We start from the raw sequence: 23,854 nt of genomic DNA on the forward strand, positions 1-23,854 counted from the left end.
ATGTTCCCCCCCTTCCAAAACCTGCAACAATCCCTTCTGGCCTGAGAGGGAAAGGGTTCCTGCTCCCCCCCCAACTCCTCCGACCTCTTCTTCTGCCTCCCTGCGGGGACACTAACTGCTCACAGAAGCCTCTTTGGAGACAAAAGACTTTGGGACAACAGTGCCCCAGAGGGAACTGGCACAAGGGAGCGTGTGGGCAAGAACCGCAGCTCTGGTGGTCCCACCCAGAGGAATAGTTTGGGATTTGCAGTGGTCTCTCTTGGGCACACGTTGTTGCAGTGGGGGCACCACCACACACTGCACCCCAAAGGCCAGCCTCTCCCCCAGAGTAAGTACCTTTCCGCTTCATAATTAACACGATGTTTTGATCATCTATTTGAAGACTTCATGCTAATTTTGTTAGTGGGTTGCAGCACTCATGAGAGCGCTTCTCTAATAACATTCATCTGCTTAATTTATATCTCATATGCAATAAAGCTAGTTAAAAGTAGAGACACTTTATATTCTTCTTTATAGGCCTTTTCAAATGGTTGGGGGCCGCTTAACATTGACCTCTGCCAGGCTTTGCGAGGGCTTGAGGCCAGATGCTTAAGGAGAATCACCTGTCTGTGATTTGCTTTTGATCTTTTATTTCGGTCTGTAAAATGGAGTTCACTGGTAGCAAACATCTGGCACAGACACAACAGCCAGCTTTTCCTGCTGAGAGAAGGAATGAATCCATGCTGAAAACCCAGATTGGGTGTCTTCCTGTAGAGCTGGCTCTAAAATATCTCCCTTGGTGAGGTGGGGAGGGGTATCATCTGCATTCGGTGTCACCCCTCAAGAGATGCTGCAGTTTCTTTTATTTGTTGATTGTCACATTCACCCACCTGGGTGGGTACACGTAAGGGACTCCTTTTCCTGCTGGTCCATGCAGAGAGCAATCCCAGTCACTGGCTGGACTCTTTGCAAGAAAGAGAAGTAACAGTTATAATATTGCTGCTTTAGGCTCTTACACAAAGCACGGGTGGGAGGGGTGACCATACAGATAAAAGTGATGCCATCGATCATTGCAGGGGAGCATAGCACTTCCTCAGGTTTCCCTGAATTTCTCCTGGCAGGTTTAGCTGAGGGAAGCTGAACTGGGGCTGTGGTTTTTCTGTGCTCATATTCACAACAAAACAGCTCTGGATTTACTTGTTTTACTGATTTCCTAAAAGGGAGTGCAAGGCAGACTGGGGAGCCCTATGGCTGAGCCTTCCCAAGGCAGCAGGGAGGAGCGTTAGCTTGGTTTTACTGTCACAGGGGAGTTGTTCTCCTGCTGGATCTGACCCATGAGAAGCCCTTAGAAGTCCTCTATCACCCCTTACTGATCCCAGCACACACCGGCTGGTCTCCCCCAGGCCACATAAACCCCTTTCCCCAGTGGTACGTCAGGCAGGACCCCCTGGGCTGGCCACGAGAAGCTGGGTGTGCAGAAGATGGGGGGAGGCAGAGCAGCTGTAACATCGCCTTCTCACTGCACCAGGTAATATCAACAATCTCTAACCTTCTTAACCCCCAGAAAACCATTGCCCTTTGCTATTGGCAAGAGAACCTACACTGAGCTGGCGAGGAAACAGCAGGCCTGCAAGCGCTACGGATAAGGAATTGCAGCAACGCTTGGCATGAAGGTACTGTGATTATATCAAGCTAAAATGAGTCACCTCATGCTGCTGGAGTTGTGTGCTCTGAGGAAACTCTCTCTTTGACATAATCTTTCCTTAAAAGTCAGATCTTTCCTCTGGGAAAGGGGAAGTCTTGGCTTAGGCTGACCTACCTCACTTGTTTTTTGGCTGGAGAAAGAAATTTCTTCTTGGCACAAACACCCCGTGACTTTCACTCAGAACCTCCCAGAGAACATTTTTAAAAACCATTATTTAATTTGTTCTAATCAGGCAGCACGAATCCTGGTTCCAAAAGTGATTTTATTCTCCTAGCCTGATAAAATGCCCATCCTTTTATTCAGATACATCTTCCTCACTGTAACAAATGATGCTGAAGGTTTCACAGGTCCTGGGGAGATGCTCAAGTCTCGGCCACGTTCTCCCACTATCATCTGACAGCAATTTATGTTACTGCAGAATTTGCCTTATTGAAACCATTTGTGGAATGGAAATTTGCACAGATTCATGCACAGAAGATGACGCTTTGCTCAGTGATGATGTATGAAGTGATCTCATTCAATATCCTTGAAGGCAGCAGGAATTTCATGGGAGGAACAGCACCACAAATCTTGAAGCAGAGAAATCTTGACTTGGTGATGTTCTGCCCGTTCCCTGGGAAAGCATATAGAAAAAAATAATTTTATTGTGAATGACACAACCGAGCACGCTGTAAACTTTCACTAGTAGGAAATTTACTTGCTGCTTGATTCACATGTGCTTTGCACCTGGCCAGATGTGCTGGTTGGGGCTGTGGCTTTTCCCTTTAATGCTTTCCCTGGGCTAATTGCTCAGTGTGGATACAGTTTGATACCTTACTATCCTTGTCGCTTTTCTCCAGCTGTCAGTCTAACTGCCTGCCTGCTGAATGCCCAAGATTTCAGACAAGCAGGAGGCAAATCTAACCAAGACATTATAATAATAGAAGGATGTCTTATGCCAGCATCACTGATTGCACTTTGCGTAGGAGAGCCATACAGCAACTTAATATGGATGTAACCATCACCAGAGGGAGATGCTCTGCTTAGAGTAAATGACTGTGGCCCAACTGGTGCATGTAGATAAGATGTAGTTTAAGAGAAAATGGCAGTTAATTTTCTCTATTTCTCGTAATAATAGTTTTAAAAACATCATGCATCATCAAATGTCTAGCATTTAAAGTAACACAACTCAGAAATCTGCTTAGCAGTAAATTTAAAAATTCTAATTATAACCAGTGGCTGTGTTTGCTAAGGATTTGTGTGTGATTCCTATAATGACTTCACAAGCTGCTAAAAATGCTTTGTACTAATAGTTGGAGCCATAAACCTGCCGAGAACTGCTTTGTTAAACAAGACATTCTTCAGAAAGTCAAAGCTGCTTCTCTTTTTTTTTTTTTCCCTTTTTTTTTTCTGAACGAGTCATTCAAAAGTGAACTTGATAAGACAGGAACTGCTCTGTAGCAGGAGCAAGGAGCCTCCATAACTGAGTGGACTAAAGTCTCTCTTGGTTTAGGTGCACATTGGGCTCCAAATTGGAGGGCAGTGTGGGTGTGAAATGGGCTAAAGATGTCTTGCAGTTGTCCTGTGACAACACAGCCCTGCCAGAGACTACCAAGAAGAAGAATATCCAGAAAAGGTGAGAAGTACATTCTTTCCAATGTTGCCAGCTAAATAAGTATTTTTTTAATCCTATAAAAAAATGTAAAATCCCTTGCCTAGTTTCCAGGACAGACTGGAAGTGGAAGCATGTGAGGGGTGGAAATGGGTGGCGTGACGAATTCCCTATTGAATATGAATATAGAGCATTGAAGCAGAGAGCCCTGGCCTGGGCTGAGCTGTTAGAACTCTAGTAGTTTGGTGGTGCAGATGGAAGAAGGTCTGATTTCAGCAAATCACTCACCCCGTGCCTCAGTTTCCCCAGCTGGTGGTAGGGATAATCTGGTCCAGGCGTTGCATGCAGTACTTTGAGAAGTTCAGGTGAAATGGTTGTGTGCAGGAGACCTAAATGTTGTAACATCAACATTCATTTTTATGTGAAGACCATGACCAGCTGTTAAGGTTTGGTCCTCCAGGAGAATTCCCACTCCTTTGGTAACCAGTCCATGAACTGTGATGCACAGACCCTACTTTCTGCTGGGTAAATGTCAAAGCTGTATATCTGCCAAAAGAAAGGCCAGTAAGTGGTGTCTGAAGTAGCTATTAATCTTTAGAATTAGTTGCTCCAAGTCCAGATTGCAAGTATATGAAACAAACAACAAAAATGAAATTAAATTAGGGAGATTTATCGTGAACAGTTGTTGTTTCATGCTGGTTTGGGTTTCAGCAAGAGCACAGACAAGTGAAATATCAGCACAACGACATAAATTAAGTAGAAAGAAGAAATCTTGTTTATTCTGTGCAGCCAGCCATGTTGTTTGTCACCTTACAACACAGGAGACAGGACATTGGTGGGAGCTCCTGGTTGTGCCCAAAAGGTGCTTTATCAAGATGCAGATATTAATATTGCAGCAAACAGGGGAGATTTGTTTTTAAAAGGAGCTGGAGACATCCTGTGGTGTCAGACAAAGTTCTCTGAGCAATAAAAAACTAAGCCACAAGTGGAAGTCTTATGGTAGTGATATATTCCTCTCTGGATGCGCTGAAAATGTCCGATTGTGCCTTTCACTAACTCCAGCACAACTGCTGATTTCAGATGACATTCAGGTGAGATTTGGGGGGAGACGACCTGTATGTGTTGAGCTCTGCCTTCTTCTGAAGGTAACGCTTCAGTCATTAGGGAGTCACTTTGCATAGCTGTAGACAGACCCGTGGACATGAGTTGCCCACAGTTGTCCTTATTAAATTAATAATGAAATAATAAATGAATAATAATGAATAATAAAATAAACAGCCCCCACATTTGGCTCAGGAAGCCCTGAACAACATTACTGAAGGCTGTAAAAGTATATGCATGCATACATATACATATGTATATACATATACAAATACATATACATGTGTATAGATGTATCTATACTTATGTATATGTAACAGTTACCCTGCTCTCATACTTCTTCTTTGGCACCTGCCTCTGCCCCCGTCCCAGGCAGGATGCTGAGATGCTTTCAGCCTGATTTCATAAGTCCATTCTTGTTCTTCAGGCACTTGGGTGTCTGAATGTCCACGTAAGTGTCCAGTACCCCACGTCCAGCCTCTCTGTTTCTCCCATTGTGAGGCACAGGCTGACTCATGTCCCCTTCCTCACTTTCCATTTGGTCATGTCATTTGTAAATGGTCTTCCTTCCCTCTTCCCCACCCATGCGTATGGATTTATTTTTTCTCAACGGCCACGTCTTCCCCTTCTTTGAAATCATTTGCAGAAGGCTAACGTCAACTTGCTTTAATTAAAGCCCCTGCATGTTTATCGTATCTTTTAATCATTTCCTTCAAGCAATCTTCATATGAAGTTATCACTTTGTCAAAACATGATCCAAAACCACAGCTCGGGGGCACAGTGGGAAGCACACAAAGGGAGAGCCGAGTAGCTTGGAAAGTTTGGGTGAGCTGTTTGCTAGAAGCTGCCGAGCCCACCCCTCCAAGACCTTTATTTCCCCCTGCGGCAGCTGTCATCTGATCCCATGCTTTGGCTTTGAATGGGGCGCTCTGAGGATGCCAGATGTTGGGAACAAAGGTCTAAAAATAATCTTTCCGAATAATCTTCCCATCTATCATTCAAGGAGAGCATGTGCTTTGTGTGAACATGTGAGCCGAGAACCTGATCTAACTTGGAGTAAAGAAGTTCAACAGCAGCTCCTGGCTTCTGCTTGTGGGCTCTTTTTTTTTTTTTTTTTTTTTTTTTTTTTTTCCCTTCCCAGAAGCTGCGCAGCGAAAAGCGGCTCTCACCAGCGATCAGCCCTCGCTCTCCCTCCCTCCCTGCCAAGACTCTGAATCGTCTGGATCCCGAAAGCCAGGCTCCTTATTTCATCTCTCCTTAGGAAAGTGGATCGCGGGGTGCTGTCAGAGATGCTTTTCTGTAAAAAGATCTTCGCCGCAGCCTTGTGTGTCTTCGTTTTGCTGCCAGATTCAGGCTGTGCAAGGCACCTCTGGAAGCGTGCTCTACAGCTGAAAATGACGGAGAAATACGATGTGAGTAAACTGGGGTGGGGTGATGAGGGGGGGAGCTGAGAATGCTCACCGTGAAAGGGGAGCTTTCTTTACGTGTGCGTGGATCATTTTAGAATAAGAAGTACTCGAATCCGCAGGCTGTCTCTTTTTCAAAGGGTTGCATGAAGTTTCCCAGGCTGTGCTAAACTTTTGCCACCTAGCTGCTGCAGGGGGAAACTTGGAAAGCAGGACTGGAACTGGGAGAAGGCATCGGTACCGCAGCGTCACGGCTTTTCCTAGAGACTGCCTAGGGCTGCAAGGGAAGGGAGAATGGGGAGAAGGGGAATGCAAAACCTACGTGTCTGGGAATTGATTCAGTGAAAAGAAGATAATGGGATTTATCGCTTACAGCAGGAGGAGGGTTCCCTGCCCAGTTCCACTGCTGCCTTTTGGGGTAACTTTGGGTAAATGTCTCCAACTCCTAGTGATAATGTGTGCTGGAGGGATGGTGGCATCACTTGGGGTTTTGTAAATCAATGGAGCACAGAGACCTCAAGATCCATGGTATCGGAGTAACACGCTGGTCACCAAAAAGGGTGTAAGGAGCCAACAGAGAAATCCCTTCTCATGGCTGTGCCCTGCTTGGGGTGTCCCCTGGGAGCAGAGCTCCCCTCGGCTGCCCACACCGTGGGAGACACACAGGGCACTGGCTGTCCCTGCCTGTTTTTGACAGACCCACATGGGGTACAGAGCGGAACCACCGTTTCCAAATCTGCAATGGTACTTGGAGCAGCAGTGCTGGCATTGACACTGAGGGAGTAACAGGTTACTGAGAGTGGAGAGAACGATGGGGCTGGGTCTTGTTCTGGGTCTGGGCCAAAAGGCCATTAGAAATAGCCATGGAGAAAACCATGGGGGGAAAAAAAAGAAAAAAGAAAATAATTTGATAACTTGACTTTCAGGACATGCTGTTTAGAAAGAAAAAAAAAAATTGAATCTGAAGTTTTGACTTACTCCTTTAAAGTCCCCTTAGAAGCCAGCACTGACCCAAGGCTTCTGCCCCTTGAATCACTCAGGTGGAAGCCCCGGCCAGTCCGTTCTCTCATGCTCAGGTTTGATTGCATCTTCCAGCCATTTAATGTGCAAAACCAGCTCCTTGGTGTCACAGGGGGATTCCTCCACCTGTTTTCTGCAGACACATATAAAACCTTTTCATTTAAAAAGGATGGGGTCTTGCCCATGACATCTAGAGTGATGTTTGGGGACAGTTACATTTTGACTGCTGACTCAGAAGTGTAACACACATCATTTGCCCCTGCTGACTGAACTGGAACACGGGGCTCCTGTCTGCTTGAAGTTTCCCAGAAAACATGTGCTAATATTTGAAAGGCACCCCAGTATTTTACAACAAGACATTTTCTTCGTTTCCCAAAGCCTCCCCTGGGACAGGGTATCATCTGGTTTGCGCTTTAATTGGAAAATGGTGACGTGAAGAGCTGTGTTTCCTGCAAAATCACACACTGGAAAATGTATTTATTCATATGTTCTTGTGTCATATTTCAATGTGAAGCTCAAATTCAACAGGATCTATGAAGTAAATGACCCAGAGAGATAGGACAGGAGTAGAACAGGAATTTACATGTTGATCTTTAGATAATGTGCTCTGTAGAGGCACAGAGCCCACTCCCCTGAGGATATATCCTCTTCTTTCAGTCTGCAGCCCTTCAAAGGACTGTTTTCTCTGGCAGCCATAAATCCAGGTGCTACTGCTCTGGCAAGCTCAGCCAGAATTGCTCATATTGACAGAAACATCTTATCTAGGGAAAGCAGAAAATGGTTTTCTTTTTCATTCTCCTCATAGCCTTGTAGGGACGAAAGCGTTTGCTCTCCATCCTCTTATCCACCAAGAGTCTATTTTGGCAGCCCCTCTTGTTTCTCAGAGACATGCTTTCTTTTCTACCAAATGCTGTATGTTCCCTCCAGTTCGAAAATCAGAGGCTGTGGGTGGAACAGCTGATTTGTGAGTCACTTGGATAGAGGGGTAACAGATGGAGGTGCTCACGGCAACATCCAGCCGTGCAGGAGACAGGCCATGGACATCCCTGTGGGACGCCCGGAAGGACACGGGCAAGGTCTGTAGGGGGAGGAGGCGGTGAGGGATAGGGAGTTGACTGAGAGTGATGTTGTCTGAGTCCAAAAAAACTGAGTCTACAGTAGGAGGACTGCATCCACCAAGCTGCTGGCTGCAGAATGGTGAGCAGGTGCTGCGATGAGGAGCTGGCTTGAGGTCTGGCCAGGAGTTTTTCAGTAAGGACTCTGAGGAAGGGTGGTGGTTGGCAAGGAGGGGTCAAGTGAGAATGGAGAAGGGAGAAGGAGGACAGGGAATGCAGTGGGAAGAGAAAACTGGCAGACACAGTGGGGTGGAGGAGCTGGGCTTCCAGCTTTTAGCAATTCCATGCATTTTCCAGCCAGAAGGACACTTGTCAAGTTTAGTGATTTGCAGCTGATGTTCTGCAGCCCCTGCACAGGCTGTGGACTGCTCCCAAAGGGAAGAGGGAAGGACCTTCCTGGAACTGGGCTCCAGTTCATTATCAAGACACTCACAGGTCTATTGGGAAAAACTGGGGCAGTCTTGATTTTATTCCAGTGTCAACTGCATTGAGCATTTTAGAAAAAAATCCAGCCGCCTTTTAAAGATTTCCAGAAATGAAGAAATCCTTGCAGCTGCTGTAATGTTCTTCCAGCAATTTATTTACCTCAGCCTTCCCTTTGAAACCTGCATGCACATATATAAATCTTGCACTGTATTCTCTGCTTTCCAGTCCTCTAATTGCTATCATGCATCTTCTTTGAGCCCACCCTAATTTTGCAACAATCTTCCAGTACTACAGACACCAGAACCAAGCCTACTAATCCAGAGTCAGTGGCAGGAGAATATTATTCCTATTGTTTTGGTCTCATCCTTCAGATTATTTAACCCTCCTTCAGTCTGATATTTGCAACTTTGGTGATGATCTGTGTTTTTCCAGGTCTTTGACAGAAATATTGGAGGGCTCTCAATTCCTCCTGACTGTGGATTGTTTTGGGGAAAAGGTGGTTTATGGGCAGTGTCTGGAAATACCTGCCAGGGGCAGAACCGGTGACTGGAGGCTGGGAATAAACTTCACGCGTGGTCTCGGGGGTGGCCATGCAGAATATGAATTAGCAGAGAATTGTGCTTTGACACAAGCCCAGGGTCCAGTCTCAGGCACAAATAATAGAACAGAGCTGGGATTTTTTGGAAGCAGACTGCATCCCACAGTTACCATGGAAAATATGGGTTGGGAGCGAGTGATTGCATTCAGGTTTTTCTTAATCATCTTTACTGAGCTCCAGGGTTCCTCAGCTGAACTCTGAACTGTTCCCCTTACTTTGTTTCTGGATATCTCTGAGGCAGATATTGTCATTAGAATGATTTCAAAACTCTCCATGGGAAAGAGCACTTTGTCTCCTGCACTGAAAAATATTCTTAAAGGAAGAAATTTTGACTGTTGTCACAATCTGTAAGAACAGTAAATCTGAGCTATGCTCAGACCCAAACTGAATCCTGGGAGAGCTTTTTAAAAGACCCTGTAACCTCTACCTGGAGATATCCTTAACCAGGCTAATTTGGAAATGAGGGAATCCTGTTTCCCACTGGGATGGTTTATGCATGCATAAGCCAGTGGCAATGGTTCTATTAGATCAAATGCACAAAAAAATACTTTTTTGACCATGAGGTTTTGAAAGAAAGGGGTTCAGAGCATTAGGTGAACAGAGAAAATGGGCAGGGAGGTCATGAGGTACAAACTAACTTGGCTAAAATTGTTATATTGTTCCCAAACGGAAATCTCATTCATTGAGCCAACTGTTCATTGCAATTTTGGCTTCTTGATTTGTGAATCATCTGTGAAGTAACTGCAGTAATTGTTGGTTGCGTAGGTTTTGTTTTTTTCATAGATCCTTTATTTGCCAGTATTATTATTGTCACATTTCAGTCTGCAGCTGACATTTCAAATAATAGAAGAGTAAACTGTGACCTTCCAGGATGAATGCCCTTCCAAGAAGAAGACCTGGTAAATGTTAGGAACTGCATAAACTTAGTGTTAAATGCTCTCTTATATCCCAAAATTATACTTGGTCCAAGCATTTTCTCTATTTAAAATCCAACATCAGCAAAAAAAAAGTTGAACTTGCAATATCTTCAATTCAGAAGCAAGTTATTTCAAAGCTGGGGTGTTTGAGGAATGGGATGATGTGATAGCTTACACCTGGTTTTACACATTAACATTGAAAAATCATCAAAATTAGGAAATATTTTTTTCAAACTTACTTTATTGTTCAAACAGCCTATCAGTTTATGGGAAAACAACCTCATGGAAGGCTTTTGAGCAGTTTCTTTTTCACTGAATGGAAACAACTAAGGAAAAAGCAGAAGAAAATTGTTTATTGCTATTGGGGACAGGGCAGGCTGGTACTGGGAACAGGGCAGGAGGCTGCCGTTTGTGGAAATAGCAAGAATTCTCTGTCTAAAACTTATTTTATTGTTCAAACAGCCTATCAATTTATGGGAAAACAACCTGATGGAAGGGTTATGAGCAGTTTCTTTTTTCTGAATGGAAAAAACTAAGGAAAAGCAGAAGAAAATTGTTTATTGATATTGGGGAAAGGCAGGCTGGTGCTGGGAACAGGGCAGGAGGCTGTCGTTTGTGGAAATAGCAAGAATTCTCTGTCTCACACACAGATACCTACACATGCATTATTTAACCAGTTGCAGATATAGTCAGGATATAGATTTTCTTTAACGTACACCTTGTAACAGAAATGAAAACTTTTAGTCATCCTGACTTTTCTCTATGGTTGGATGTTGGCTGACACTCGATGGCTGTGGAACCAGGCAGCGGGGAAACTCTGCTGCTCTCCATTTCCCCCTACCTATGGCTCCCAGAACGGAGGTCAGCTTTGGTGTAAAACCCACCCCTTATCAGTACTATTCTATGCGATGTGCCATATGGAATTTCTCACACCAACACCGCAAAAAATGTGCATCATGATTTCTTTTGGTGTCCCTTGAGGCTGCCTTCATTCTCTACATTACAAATCATCCCACAGGAATGAAGATGATATTGTTTTCACCCTTATGGATAATAGATTGCTGCTTATTTACATGTAGCAGCAGAGGCCAGCAGCCAGTCCCCAGGGCAATCGACCTCCTGGGCCTCTCCTGGGACATTTTCTTGGACAGCACATGTGGGGACATGCTGTTTCATAAAGGCATACATGCTCCACGGGAGCCGCTGGGAGATTTCAACAACGAGGATGTAGCAGCATGTAGATAGAGAGGGATATTGGTCTCACCTCAAATTTCTCCATAGCCTGATGATGAAATTTCCTAGAGACCCCCTCGGGGACAGTTGCACCACGTTGTTTCTTGGAATAAGAACCCCAGTTGTTTGTCACTGATTTCGAAACACAGCAGTGATGAGGCCAAGTATATATAGGGCTCTTGAACTCAAAAGTGATGGCGGCACTCACTTCACACCTTTGGCTGGATGCTGGTCTCTTCTAAGAGTACAAATCCAGAATCCATTTTTTTATTTGACTAGAGTTTATTAATGTGTGTTAATTAATCTGAGAACCGTTTGCCCTCTCTGAGTAGGTTGTGCTGCTCCAGGGAGCTGATCTCAAGCCCAGAGATGAGTAGTTCAGCCATAGGTGAGAATGGAGTGGGCTTGGTGATTCACCTCTCTGTTGGAGGGAGTTGGCTTCATGTGTGTTAATTAATCTGAGAACCATTTGCCCTCTCTGAGTAGGTTGTGCTGCTCCAGGGAGCTGATCTCAAGCCCAGAGATGAGTAGTTCAGCCATAGGTGAGAATGGAGTGGGCTTGGTGATTCACCTCTCTGTCGGAGGGAGTTGGCTTCATGCTAAAATGCTGCCAGCATGAATAATACCTGAATGCTTTCTCTTATAAATGTTTCTGGTAAAATCCTGTGCCTGTTAATCCACTTTAAATCTCTCTTGTCCTTTTGGTGTGCAATGAGCAGCTGGGATCCTTTCTGCTGTAGTCAAACACAGCCTCATTTTCTTTGGGATTAAACTGATGTCACCCACCCAGATCTCACCCAGATCTTCTCGTGTTTTAGAAATGGCCTCTCATTTAACAAGCCAGGACCCCACAGTGGGCAAGCTTGAAAGACTTTGTACCACTCCCCTATACGTTCTGGTCCAGAAGAAGGTAGAAAGAGCCTATTGAGGAGTCAGGTGCTGCCTGGGACATTAGTTCCAGGTCTGTGTGGGGACATAACCTTAAAACAATAGAATGTCATTATTTCCACTGCTTTACTGTCAAAGTGGTTTGGTGTGCTCGACATGGTGATGCCTGGAGTCTTTCTCTCTGTTTCCCAGACAAGTATAAAAGGTTTTTAAGGATTATTTTTACCTCCTCATTGTCATTACAATAACCTCAATTATAAAACAAGTTCCACACAATAATTTGGTGGTTTGGTGTTTCCAAAGCAGTAAGCTAAGGTGATGGTATAGCTCTCTCTTCAGTGCGCTGAAGACAGGGCTGAACAGTTAATTCTTCTCTCTAATGAATACTTGAAAACCACTTCGAAAACCCCTCTTCTGTTTCAGCTGATGAGACGTTTGGTATTCACCTCGTGCCAAACCTTTGTTTCCTTTTCTTTTCTTTGCAAGGATTATGAGTACCCTCTTCATTCTCACAGTTCCCACTACCAGAAGAACGACCGCTGCCCCCCACCCCCCCAGACTCTGCCCGACCGCGCCTGCGAGGTGCCCAGCTGCCGCTCGGATTCGGAGTGCGAACGGCACAAGCGCTGCTGCTACAACGGCTGCATCTACGCCTGCCTGGAGTCCGTGCAGCCACCGCCAGGTAGAGTGGACCCAGTGATCATACTGGTAGAGCGAAGCATGCAGAAATGATGCTGGTAGTCCCCACGTGCGTTGGGTCTCGGATGGGAGGCGTGGTTTGAGTGTGAGTTGAGGGTAAAGCTTCAGTCCCCACACTTCTGATTTCTGGGATGGTTGCTGAATCAAAAACTTCCAGCTGGTGTTGCAAAATATCCACCAGCACAAATGCTAGGGATCATTTGGGGCCATTTTTTTCCCTCTGGGATTATATATTCAGAAAACGAGTAATCCCAGTCTGAATTGGTGCTCACAGATGTGAGGCAGCCATGCCATCTGATCTGTGCCATGGCAATGGAGGATGCGAAACAACAGCTGCTTTGGACTTTAAAACACCAGGTTCTTGTGGCCCTAGATAACATCCATGGCTCTCTTGCCACTGGGGCAACAGGATCATGAGTATAAGTATTTTGCCGAAAACTCAAATCCATCCTTCAGGAGCCTGACAGCTTGTCACTGGCTGTTAGAGGAAATCTGTGACTTTTCCATGTGCCCTATGGCTACTCCACCTTGACTGTGTGCTTTCTTGTTTCTGTCTTTTACAGTTCTAGACTGGTTGGTTCAGCCCAAACCCCGCTGGCTGGGAGGAAATGGGTGGCTTTTGGATGGCCCAGAGGAAGTCTTACAAGGTACAGTACATTTCACTGTCTTCTCTGCAATATCAGTAATTATACAAAGGCACTGAATAATATAATCATCATGCACAGGGTTTTCCAGGGATGTTGGGATCCTGGAGATGCTGGTATTTGCCTGGAGTTTCCGTAGGAGTAACGCTGTGTGGTGCTGGGGGCTAGTTTCTGGTGCAGTAAATCAGTGACTTTTTACTGGTATGGCTTATCCATCAGAGCAATAGGAATACTCCATGGAAATGGAACTTGAAATAAGTAGAAATTTTTTTCTTTTTGAGAAAAAGTCTTTGTCAGCATATACATATTTTCTGCCAGCTTCCTGATAGACTGTGGGCGGACTTGGATTAGGAGATCTTTTACTCCAGAGCGGCCTCATTGCACAGATGCCTTGGGCTGGGGCTGGGGCTCTCGGGTCTGAAGGCTGCTCTGAACAAGAGTCCTGGCAAACTGCTGCAGAGTTCTGTCAAGCTGACATGGAGCTGGAAGTATCTAAACTTGGGAACTGGTAATGAGATTGGGCTTTTCGGGCTAATTCCATAGGGGGAAGGGTCTTTTAATTCAATTTATCCAACACCTTAAATTGAAACGAGGAGGGAGTGGGGAGGTGGGACAAACATTTTTCTACAAGACATTCCCAGATGTATGTATGCCTGAAGTTCTTAATTTCTTCATGGAAAGGCTCTTCCAGCTTTTGATCAGACACAGGTAGTGCCAATAAATTACCCTCTTTGGTCTTACACAGATGGTATCAGACTCTCCGAAGCTTGACTCTCATCTATTATGGAGACTCCTAGTTCTTCAAGAGAAAATTCTGCCTCCAGCTCATTGGAGTTGTGCTGCTAGAAATAAGATAAAATAGGTTTTCCTCCTCATCCATCCTTGTCATGCTTATATTATTTGTTCTTATCTTAACACCTTCATCTCAGCTTGAGGGAGTAATTAGTGAAGTAAGAAGCATCAGTCATGGCGTCAGAATTACAGCAGAGGTCCTTGAAATTAAAAACCTGGGAAATGAAAGGGTGGAGTGTCCCTGCATAGTCTGTACATTTAGTGGACACAAGCACTGCCTGTGAGTCCAGTTTTGCTTTCTTATTCTGCTTTGCACTTGCTGGATATCCAGGGTCAAGGTGGTTAAAGCCTCCATTTGTAACAGAGGGTGGTACTGCCTTACTCCATAATGAGTCACAGCTGAGGTTTAAATTCATCACTAAGTTACTGGGTGTGGAGCAAAGAACAAAGCAGCAAACTGCCAGCTTCCTGGTCATGTTTCCCTGATTCCTCACCCAGCCTGAAACACTGGCTGGAACAGACTTATGGCTGCTTGGAGGGAATAGCTGCATGGAGGGACCACCATCAGCGTGAGCGTGGTGGGCAACGGTGGTCTGTTTTCACTGCTCTCCAGCCCCTCCAGCCTGCAAAATAGGCTGTGGGGAGGGTGTCCTTGCAGGTAGTTGGACTGACCTGCACTCCCCATATCAGGCAAGACACATCAGTTTTTATGTGAGGTGTGAACTGGGTCACCTGCTCTGCCCGGCTTCTTTGAAGTGTTAACTTCTTGATATCTTTGCATGGGAAGTAGTCTGAGATCCTGTCTGGGAGGAGATACAGCAGGTGGCCCCGTTGTCATATTTTGGTTACCTGTGGGTGTTAAAGCCGTGATTTATGACCTGCAGGCTTCTTTTGCAGCTGAAGCCTGCAGTACCACTGAGGATGGAGATGAGCCTCTGCATTGCCCCACAGGCTATGAATGTCACATCATCAACCCGGGTAACACGGCTGAAGGGATCCCTAACAGGGGCCAGTGCATCAAGCTGCGTGGAAATCCAGGTCAGTTGGCTGGGAATCTCCTTTCCTTTCTTGTTCTGTCATGCAAACACCAGTAAGGGATGGTGTGCTCTTACTGGCGTTGAAGGAGATGTGGTGGTACATCTGCTCTTGTGGGCTTCCTGGGTTTTCTGGGCAGCTCACAGCCCCATGGCAGTGTGGGACAGCTGGGCTGGGAGACAGTCTCCACACTGCAGCAATCTCAGATCTCTAATGCCCTTGATGTTGGCTGAGCTATGTGAAATACCCAATGCAGGGAACACATTTCTTGTTTGCTCTGGATGCCAGTGTCCTCTGGGGTTGTGTAAGCAGAGCAGGTGGGAACCTGTGTGTGTCGTTATTACGCAGCACAAAAAATAGAAATATTTATATATTACTCCACACTTAACTGAGAAATACGAGATTCAAATTGCAGTTTTGACTTCTGACTTTGCTTTCTGCATCCAAAACATTGTTCTCTTTATTCTGCTGACACGTTTGCCCAATAAAGAAACTTACATAGGCCAAGGTATTTTCCAGGAAAGCTCACAACATGTCTTGGCATGTGTAACTTCACTGAATTGTAAGGTGTGTCTGTCTGTACTGGGCTACAAATCATCTCAGTGTAGAGACATTGGTCATTTGGTCACTGTAAAAGCCAGGGGAAGCATCAAACCAGATCTCTGAACTGCTTCCATAAAGGACTAAGATTTTTTTCCAGGGCTTTTTGATCATCTCTTTTATTCTTTGATAACTTTTTCATTAATAACACCTGTAGTAACTAAGGTAATGTATAGCTGTATGGCTCGGACACTAGGTATGTCTAAGAGCTTAAATAGCAATATAAATGGTAAACAGAAAAACCAACCTGGAACTTGAATTATGTAAAACGCTAGGAGATGGTCTGAAATTTTACCCAAATTTTCTGACATTTTTCCCAAATTGGAGAAAGTCTGTGATTCCTTGACTCGGAGCTACTGAAAAGAACCTTACATGTCACTGGCCAGCGGTTAACAACTCAGGGAAAGTGAGCTGTGTCTGCATAGTTGAATAATCCAAACAGTTCTAGAATAGGTTTTAGCAGCCTACACTGCTTCAGCTGTAGAGACCTTTTATTTTCCTGTTTGTGAGGTTATTATTTCCAGGTCTGTAATTTCTCTGTGCTGCACAGAGGGCTGGAGTTTAACACAAGGAATGAAGGCTGACTGGGTATGTTCTCATTACGTACCTTCTTTTTCAGATGGACGCAACCTGAGGCATAAGTACTACAAGGAATATTTTGGTAAGCCACTGGCATGAAGTGTTTGCTATTTTTAAGCCTTATAGTTGTTGCATTGCTTACAAGGAATGTGCTGCTTATGCAATGAACGTTTGTACGTAGCAAAAAGAGATACTTTAGCCTCAACTCTCTATGACTTGGTCAAAGGATCTTATTTTAAGAGGAATGCCCTGACTGTGGACTCTGGAGAATCATTATCTCCAGCTGTGACACAATGTGTTCAATGGTGCAGCCTTCTGCCAGGGGTTGAGAAACAGCCAACCCAATAGCCTTTTGTTATTTTTACCTGTATTTTTGGAGCTTTACTTATGGCCCAGGACTCCTTGGAGATGAACACAGAACTCTGTCAAAAACAGGGTCTTTTGCCAAAAGTTTGTATTGTCGTATCTTATAAGAGATGACTGGAGCCCAGTGAAACAGTCCCTTCTTGTTATCTACAATCACAAGAGGTGTCAGCTCCCTTGCACAATTTGGTTGATATCAGTCTCAAAGAAAGCAGGAGAATCTTCCAGAAGATCTCTCTCAAAGATTCAAAGGTCTTGGTTTCTGCTAACCCTTGGATCTAGAGGGGGACAGTCAGATCAGGTTGGAAGTGATATTCAGATATAACTAGGCAACGTCTTTGGTATGGTAAGAGCAACGAACAGCCAAATTTGGCCAATTTATCTGATAAAGCTAGGAAAGGATTTCCTTTCCTCCATCCAGCAGGCTACCACAGCTCTCCCAGGGAACTGATAAATGATGAGACCAGTGAAACTGTACTGCTTAGAGAACCTTGGAAAAACATTTGCCACAGACTAACTGAAAATGTCACTTTGCTGATATTTGTTTTACAGGAAGCAATTCCAACAACGTGGTTGGCTACGTGAAAAACCAACAGAAGCATTTAGGCTAATCAGAAGTGTGCCTGGGTAAGTGCCCTGCTGGGAAAGGGAAAGCTGGGTGAAAATAACTGGTGCTTAGTATGCAACTATATTTAAAAATGAGTGTTTGAGGGTGAAATTGCCTCTCTTATACAAACATAATTACAGCACCTTAAAACTGCATACAGGTGCACACCTCAGGCTCCATGAACTGAGCTAAAACACCTAGGCCAACAAACAAATGGTGCTGTAAAAATATCCGGAGAACCTGTGGCATTGGTGTTTGAGCTCTGCAAACTGTCTGTGGAGAAGTTAATCTTTCCCAACTCTTACTCTCCCCCTCCTGCTTTTTATTCTAATTTTGCAAGATGCACCTGATTTCTTTGAAGAACCTTTGCCTTGTGGGTGTTTAGAGGATGGAGTGATTTTCAGGGTGAAAAATAAATGCTGCAAAACTTTATGAGCCTTAAACTTTCTCTTTAGGGGCTTCTACTAATGCAGGTAGAGCTGCTCCTGCAAGACTAATTAAACAGCTCTTTATTCTGGACTGATTTCAGTAAGGGTCAGTCCTGCCAATCCTTAGGCATGTGGGTGATTTTGTGGGGTAACTTTATGTGTGTGAACAGTTGCACTGAACAGCGTCACCCACTCATGAGCAAATGTACTTGTATCTGGGCAGAGCCAAGCTGGTGGAAAAAGCTCCAATCATTTTATCAGGCTTTGAATTGGGCAAGAATGAAAATATTTATTATACCAAGGGTTCAGTCCCAAGATAGTTTTCTCAACACTTCCAGCTTCACTTTAAAACCAACTTGAGCTTAACTGCCAGTTAAGAAAACAGAGCAGTTCAGTGTGTCTTTTATGTACCTACGTCAGGCTGACTGTTAAGATTACACAGCTACATAAGGACAAGTTCTGTGCAAACATCCCAGGAAGGATAAATATTTTAATTCCTTTTTTTTTTTTTTTTCTTGTTTGATTTTCACCCAGCTGGACCATTCTGTTAAGCAGCTGTCAAGGAATGCTTTACCCAACAGTTTTCTGTTTTGGAAGAATTCTGATCCCAAATCTCCATGAGCACATCTCCAGCGTTACCCTGATCCCTGCCCACCAGTGAGAAAAAGACTTTGCTATTCAAGGAACAGTTTGAGTCTAGATTTTAAGCCTATCAGCAGGGGGAGAAATGTGATCCCCTGAAAGAAACCACACCATTTATCAGCTGCCCTTCTACCCATGAAATGTAAATACCTCTGAGCAGATCCCTATAAGCCACAGCACCATTATCAGGCTGCTGGAACAGAGCCTGCCCTTTGTGTGTGCATTATGTGACTGATTCAGATTTCATGACCATGAACATAACTCAGTATTATAAAAATGAAGTGACGTCAGGATTGTACCTCCATATCATATCTAAGCTGCATTAAAATAGGCAAGAATGTAAGGCTAAAGGGGCTCTCTGGATCAAATGCAGTGCCTACCCATCCAGAGCAACTACTTTAAGTAAGCCTTTTCATAAACTTCAAGTTTGAAGGAACCTGCACATTTATTATTTTCCTGTTGATACCTATGGGTCACCAGGTTTGACACCCAATTTACGAGGCTACACCTGAATTTGAGATGTAGAATTTGAGGAATTTAAGGAATTTGAAAGAATTCTTTATTCCTTCTTAGGAATTTGAGGAACTCTGAGCTAGGAGCAAAACAGGTTTTATAAATATTTTTTTAAGTTAATTTCCTTTAGCTTCTCAGTCTGCAGATCGAGAGCTAGAGATGAAAAAGATTTCTTTCTACAATATCTAAGTGCACACACATTTGCCAGTCTTTTTAACTTGTTACTTTTAGCCAGCACAGTTAATACTCACAAAATGTACAGCTGCGTATTTGTACCTGCAAAACGTCGTCAAGAGGGCTCGAGTCTGGATTATTTGTTGCACGTATTAGAAAAGAAAAAGCAGGATAAATTTGTGTGATTAAAAGGATTGTCTGGCAGATGGGCAACTGCTTTTTGAAAGTCCCATACCTTTACGTTGACTTTTATAAATCCTTAAGGTCAAATTACTTGTATCTGGCCCTTACAGCTTCTTTCAGCTGTTTGGCATTATAAAATGGAAAACATGTTTTCTATGAATGTTTTCCTTTTCTGTGGCAGTCCTAAAGGGACAGTTGCATTTCATTTTGACAAGTCTGCCAGAATTGCTAGGCGAAAGAAGCCATGTATGCTCCCTTATTTAGTTCGTGTCCCCATCTGCATGCATAAAATTAGCATTTAATATGCAGAGTAGTAGCCCTCTATATAAATACCCAATTCACAAATACAAGTGCCTGCTTCCACCCCCAAACTATAAGATTTTTTTTTTCCACTCACCAAATGTTTTAAGCCAAAGCTGAGATGCCTATAAAACTCTTGATACTTTGCATATGACTTTTGCAGCTGGAGAGATGAAAGATGCCAAACTACTCTTCTGTTTTCTATCACAAACAGGCACGGTCCTTGATGCTTTACAGAGCAAAGGAGCAGATGAAGGGCTCCACGTTTTCTGAAATATCTTCATTTCTTGAACTCCATTCACTTCTTTGTGCCTTCATTCCAAATTCTAGGATGGATTTGGACAGATCTGTTTCTAGACTTTTATCATATACGGCTTCATACAAAGATATCTTAACTCCTGCTGAGAGACAGGAATCCTTCCATACTTTAAAGTTCCAATCTCAGTTTAGGCCAGAAACGTGCTGCTTTGCCACTGACGCTACTTGGCAACTTAAAGCAACACAGCTCATAATTAAAAGTCTTAATGCAGCCTTGCTCCTTGGTGCTGCCCAGTGAAATTGGTTGCCTTTTTCCAGCATTACTTTTTGCAGAAAAATCAAATTCTGATTAAATGAGCAAAGCACTTCAGGGGTTACTGCGAAGTCCCAAAGAGTAAATGCCAAATTGATCTGTTTTAAAATAAAAATTCTGTGCCTAAAAACATCAGAGGATCCAGTTGAAGAACATGTCTTGAGCATATCTAGATTAAAACTTCAGATCTCAACCTAATCTTGCAAAGCATCCAGAAATATGCTTAATTTGAGTGGACACATTCACTTCAGGGCCTACTTTTTTGTAGCTACAAAAGCACATACCTGACCACCTTGCTGGATGAGATGCAAAAGGAATTTTAAAAAAAGAAAATTGACAAATTAATAATTAGTTGATGATTTTCTGTTTACTGGGTGTTATCAAAGACATCACCCTTCCTTGTGGTGCTATAATGCTTGGGGTGCTTTTTTTGCAAGTGAATCCTTTCCAAGTTATTAATTGTCAAACTCGGAAACAAAAGCCACAGAAAAGACTTGTGTAAACGCTGTGTTTTCAACACCGACATCCATCACACGTTGAAAAGAAAACACAGGCCAAATGAGTTGTCCTCTGCTTATCTTCTCTCCAAAGCCAAACGGCTTCACAACGCTCTTTTGAAGCACAGTAGGACACCATTGGTGTAGGTTGCTTTTAAGGTTCCTATGTACACTTTAAAGCATGTTTGGTGCTATAACAGGCTTTACGTGTGTCACTGTGTGCTCGCAATGCTCATGGCCTTCCGGATCCTTGAGTGGTGCCAGTGGAGCTGCTCTGCCCCACAGCAGCCCCAGGGAGACCCTTCCCGGTTTGTGCCCCCGGTGCTTGGACGTGTACACGTTCTGCCACGTTGGTGCTCAATAAAAAAGCAACCAGTATATTTTTCAACTCCACCCTGTTTCAGTTGTGTGTTCTTGATGTATGAATTATGAAAAAAAAAAAAAAAAAAGGACAATTCTTTTAAATCATAGTTGTTGGAAGAGCTCAGAAAACATAGGCACAGGGAGACAGAAGTCTGTCCACTAAAAGGGAGGTGACAGACCTCCAAAACACATCTATCCCCATCCAGAGGTGACATCTTTGTGTGCCAGAAGCTCATTCAGTTCTTGGCACCTTCATTTCTATTTCTCAAACAGGAGCTGATGGACAGTAGTCTAAAGAGGATAGTGATGTGATGGTGGCCCAAGTAGAAGGTCACCCTTTTATTTGACCAGGCGTTTTCCGTGTTGATTGAGAGATGTTGTTTGGTGCTGGATGGGTTTAAGCTGCCAGCTCAGGCCGTTTGCACTGCACAGGCAGCTTTGCAGGAGGCCAACGCTTGCTTGAAGGGTGGAAAAGAAAACCAAGTCAGAGGCCAGTATCTACTGCAGGATACCAGAGCTGAAGGAGGAGCCTGGCACTGAGAGGCTGGGCGGCTGAGCACTGCATTTCCAGGAGCAAGCAAAACTTCACCATCCTACCAGCTCCACCCACACCCATCTTGCTCTACCTGCTCGGCCAGAGAAGGCAGGACTTCTTCATTGCTTCCCTTCTGCCCTGAAACCACAACAGAGAAGTCAGAGTGAGAAACCACCTGTAACTTAACCCAGGAGGGAAGAGCAGTGGGTTTCATTGCTCTGAAAACGTTTTCTGTGGTTTTCAAGAAGACACCAGCTAGCACTAGGTGTCAGGGTAGCTCTTCGACCTGGCAGTAAAGTCATCCTTGGGATCAGTACAACTTCTCATGGCAGTGGTCATCTGGCCTGTTTGGATGGGGAGGTTACAAGATGTCTGTGCACAACCTTCGCCTCCTGATGTGAAGCATAAGGTGGACAATGTACCTTGGCTTTCAAAAGAAGGAACTATTTGGTGGAGATCACAAATTATGTTTTGATTTCCACTTGTTTCCATGTTAATGCAGGCAACTATAGTTTCTGCTGGTGTAGCTACTGGCCTTTGTGGAGAAACATTGTGTGATCTGAGGCATCATCTGCAGATGACACTGAAGTGCTATTGGTGCATGTGTGAACTCAGCAGCTGGATCAACAGGACAAACATTATAATAATAGATCTTCAAGAATTCAGAGGTCTGCATTAAAACCACAGCATGCATCTGTAGGTTGGCAATCCACAGAAGTTTTAAATGCAAGAATTAAAAAAAAAAAGCTGTAATTTTGACATGCCTAGTTCAGAACTCCATTCAGCTTTATGTGCAGAAATGTTTCAGTTCCCTTCAGGAAGCTGTTCCATAGTTTCGTGAGTAGTGAAGAAGTCTACAAGGTTGAGGCAATCCCCAGAAGAGTCTTTGGAGACTGAGAGCTTCTCTTTGCGTGCTACATAGCAGGGATTTATTCATACAGCTGGGTGTTTACTTCTCCCACCACGCACTGTCTACGCAGGCTAGATTTTTCTCTGGAGGTGGTGCTGGGTGAGCATCTACTGTCTGTCTATGGCAAAAGGGTTTATAGCATCATTTAGCATCCTTTAAAGATAAATAAAAAAGGCACCTGTTTCTGGTGAGTCCACAGAGGTAAGTCCTATTTCTTCCTATTATTTTCTCCTTCTTGTTACCTTTCTATCTAGACAAAGTAGCAAGAACCACGGGAGAACCTGTGCCAAACCAAAAAGACTTTTTGACAGTTTCCAAGACAGAGACATGGATGGGGGGAATCATTTCACCTGCCTGAGCTGTCCCACCAGATGAGTCTCCCAGTGTCAGCAGCTGGGCTGTGCAAACCGAAATTTAACAGAGATTTAATTAAATTCCCCCTTCCTTTCTAGGGACAGACCTAAAGATTTTACCTAGCCTTTATCAGTAGCATTGACAAGACAGAAAGGAACCATGGCCCAAAACTTTGTTCTTTGCTTTTATAACCAGGAGCAGCTGATGGTCTGCCCAGGGGCCTGGGAAAAACCCCACCTGAAAGCAGAGTGTTTAGGGGTTTGGGTAGCAGCAAACTCAGTGAATTCTACCCGTGCACCAGAGTTTGTTTCCCTCAAGGTGGCACAAGAGGAACAAAAGTGTGATGAGCCCCGGTGATGGCGAGGGAAGCAGGTGAAGGAGCTGTGAGGTTTGAACTGAAAGCAGCACCCTGCCCTCACAGCAGCAAACTTCTGGGCTCACGTAATCTCCAATTACAGCTGCTTTGCTGCATGTGTCTTCATGACAGATGTTTTCCATTTAGAGAAAAAAAAAAAAGGATTTCCCAAATAACCTACTTACACCTGGAGTCTGACCCTGAGCTTTTATTATCCAATTAAATAGGAAGCACTATAAAGGTACTGTAATTGGGCTATGTGTTATGTTTTTATAGTGTGAAAATTATGTCTTATGCTAGAATGACAAAATACGACTTGTATTAGCATTGTTTTCTTTACATGATAGTCTTGATTTAGTTTATCGCCAGCATTTTCTGAGCCATGAGATAGCAAAATACATGAATTTTCCATTATATTTTCTTACAGGCAGAAGTCAAAAACAGCAAGAAAATGAAATGTCAGTCCACCCAGCAGTTTTGCAGAATGCATGGTAAATAGTCATTTGTTCCATTTCCTTGGTGCTAAAATGTGATTTCATGTTACAGAACTGAACACAAAGGGGACAGACAGGGCCATGGTCCCAAGCCCAAACAATACTATTCCTCCAGAGCTGCAGCTCTGCTGGATAATAAACCACACCACACCGATTATTATGGTGCATTATTATGCTCCTCAACCATATTTCTCCTATTCTATGTCCTGTTTGTCTTGGTATTTTTGTCATGGCCCT

General features: G+C 44.0%; 1 protein-coding gene across 1 annotated transcript in view; it reads left to right on the plus strand.

The window, feature by feature from the left end:
- WFDC1 (WAP four-disulfide core domain 1) overlaps positions 1–20,999 on the plus strand; it is a 38,404-nt gene extending 17,405 nt beyond the window's left edge. The window contains exons 2-9 of the mRNA XM_014942144.1: positions 3,162–3,299; positions 5,638–5,788; positions 12,466–12,661; positions 13,242–13,325; positions 15,012–15,152; positions 16,369–16,410; positions 17,244–17,318; positions 18,261–20,999. Coding sequence (XP_014797630.1) covers positions 3,162–3,299; positions 5,638–5,788; positions 12,466–12,661; positions 13,242–13,325; positions 15,012–15,152; positions 16,369–16,410; positions 17,244–17,302 — 811 coding nt within the window. The 3' untranslated portion in view covers positions 17,303–17,318; positions 18,261–20,999. The remainder of the gene's footprint in view (positions 1–3,161; positions 3,300–5,637; positions 5,789–12,465; positions 12,662–13,241; positions 13,326–15,011; positions 15,153–16,368; positions 16,411–17,243; positions 17,319–18,260) is intronic.
- Positions 21,000–23,854: the final 2,855 nt, after the last annotated feature.

The sequence above is a fragment of the Calidris pugnax genome, unplaced genomic scaffold (assembly GCF_001431845.1).
Source record: "Calidris pugnax isolate Ruff unplaced genomic scaffold, ASM143184v1 scaffold28, whole genome shotgun sequence".
NCBI lineage: Eukaryota > Metazoa > Chordata > Aves > Charadriiformes > Scolopacidae > Calidris > Calidris pugnax.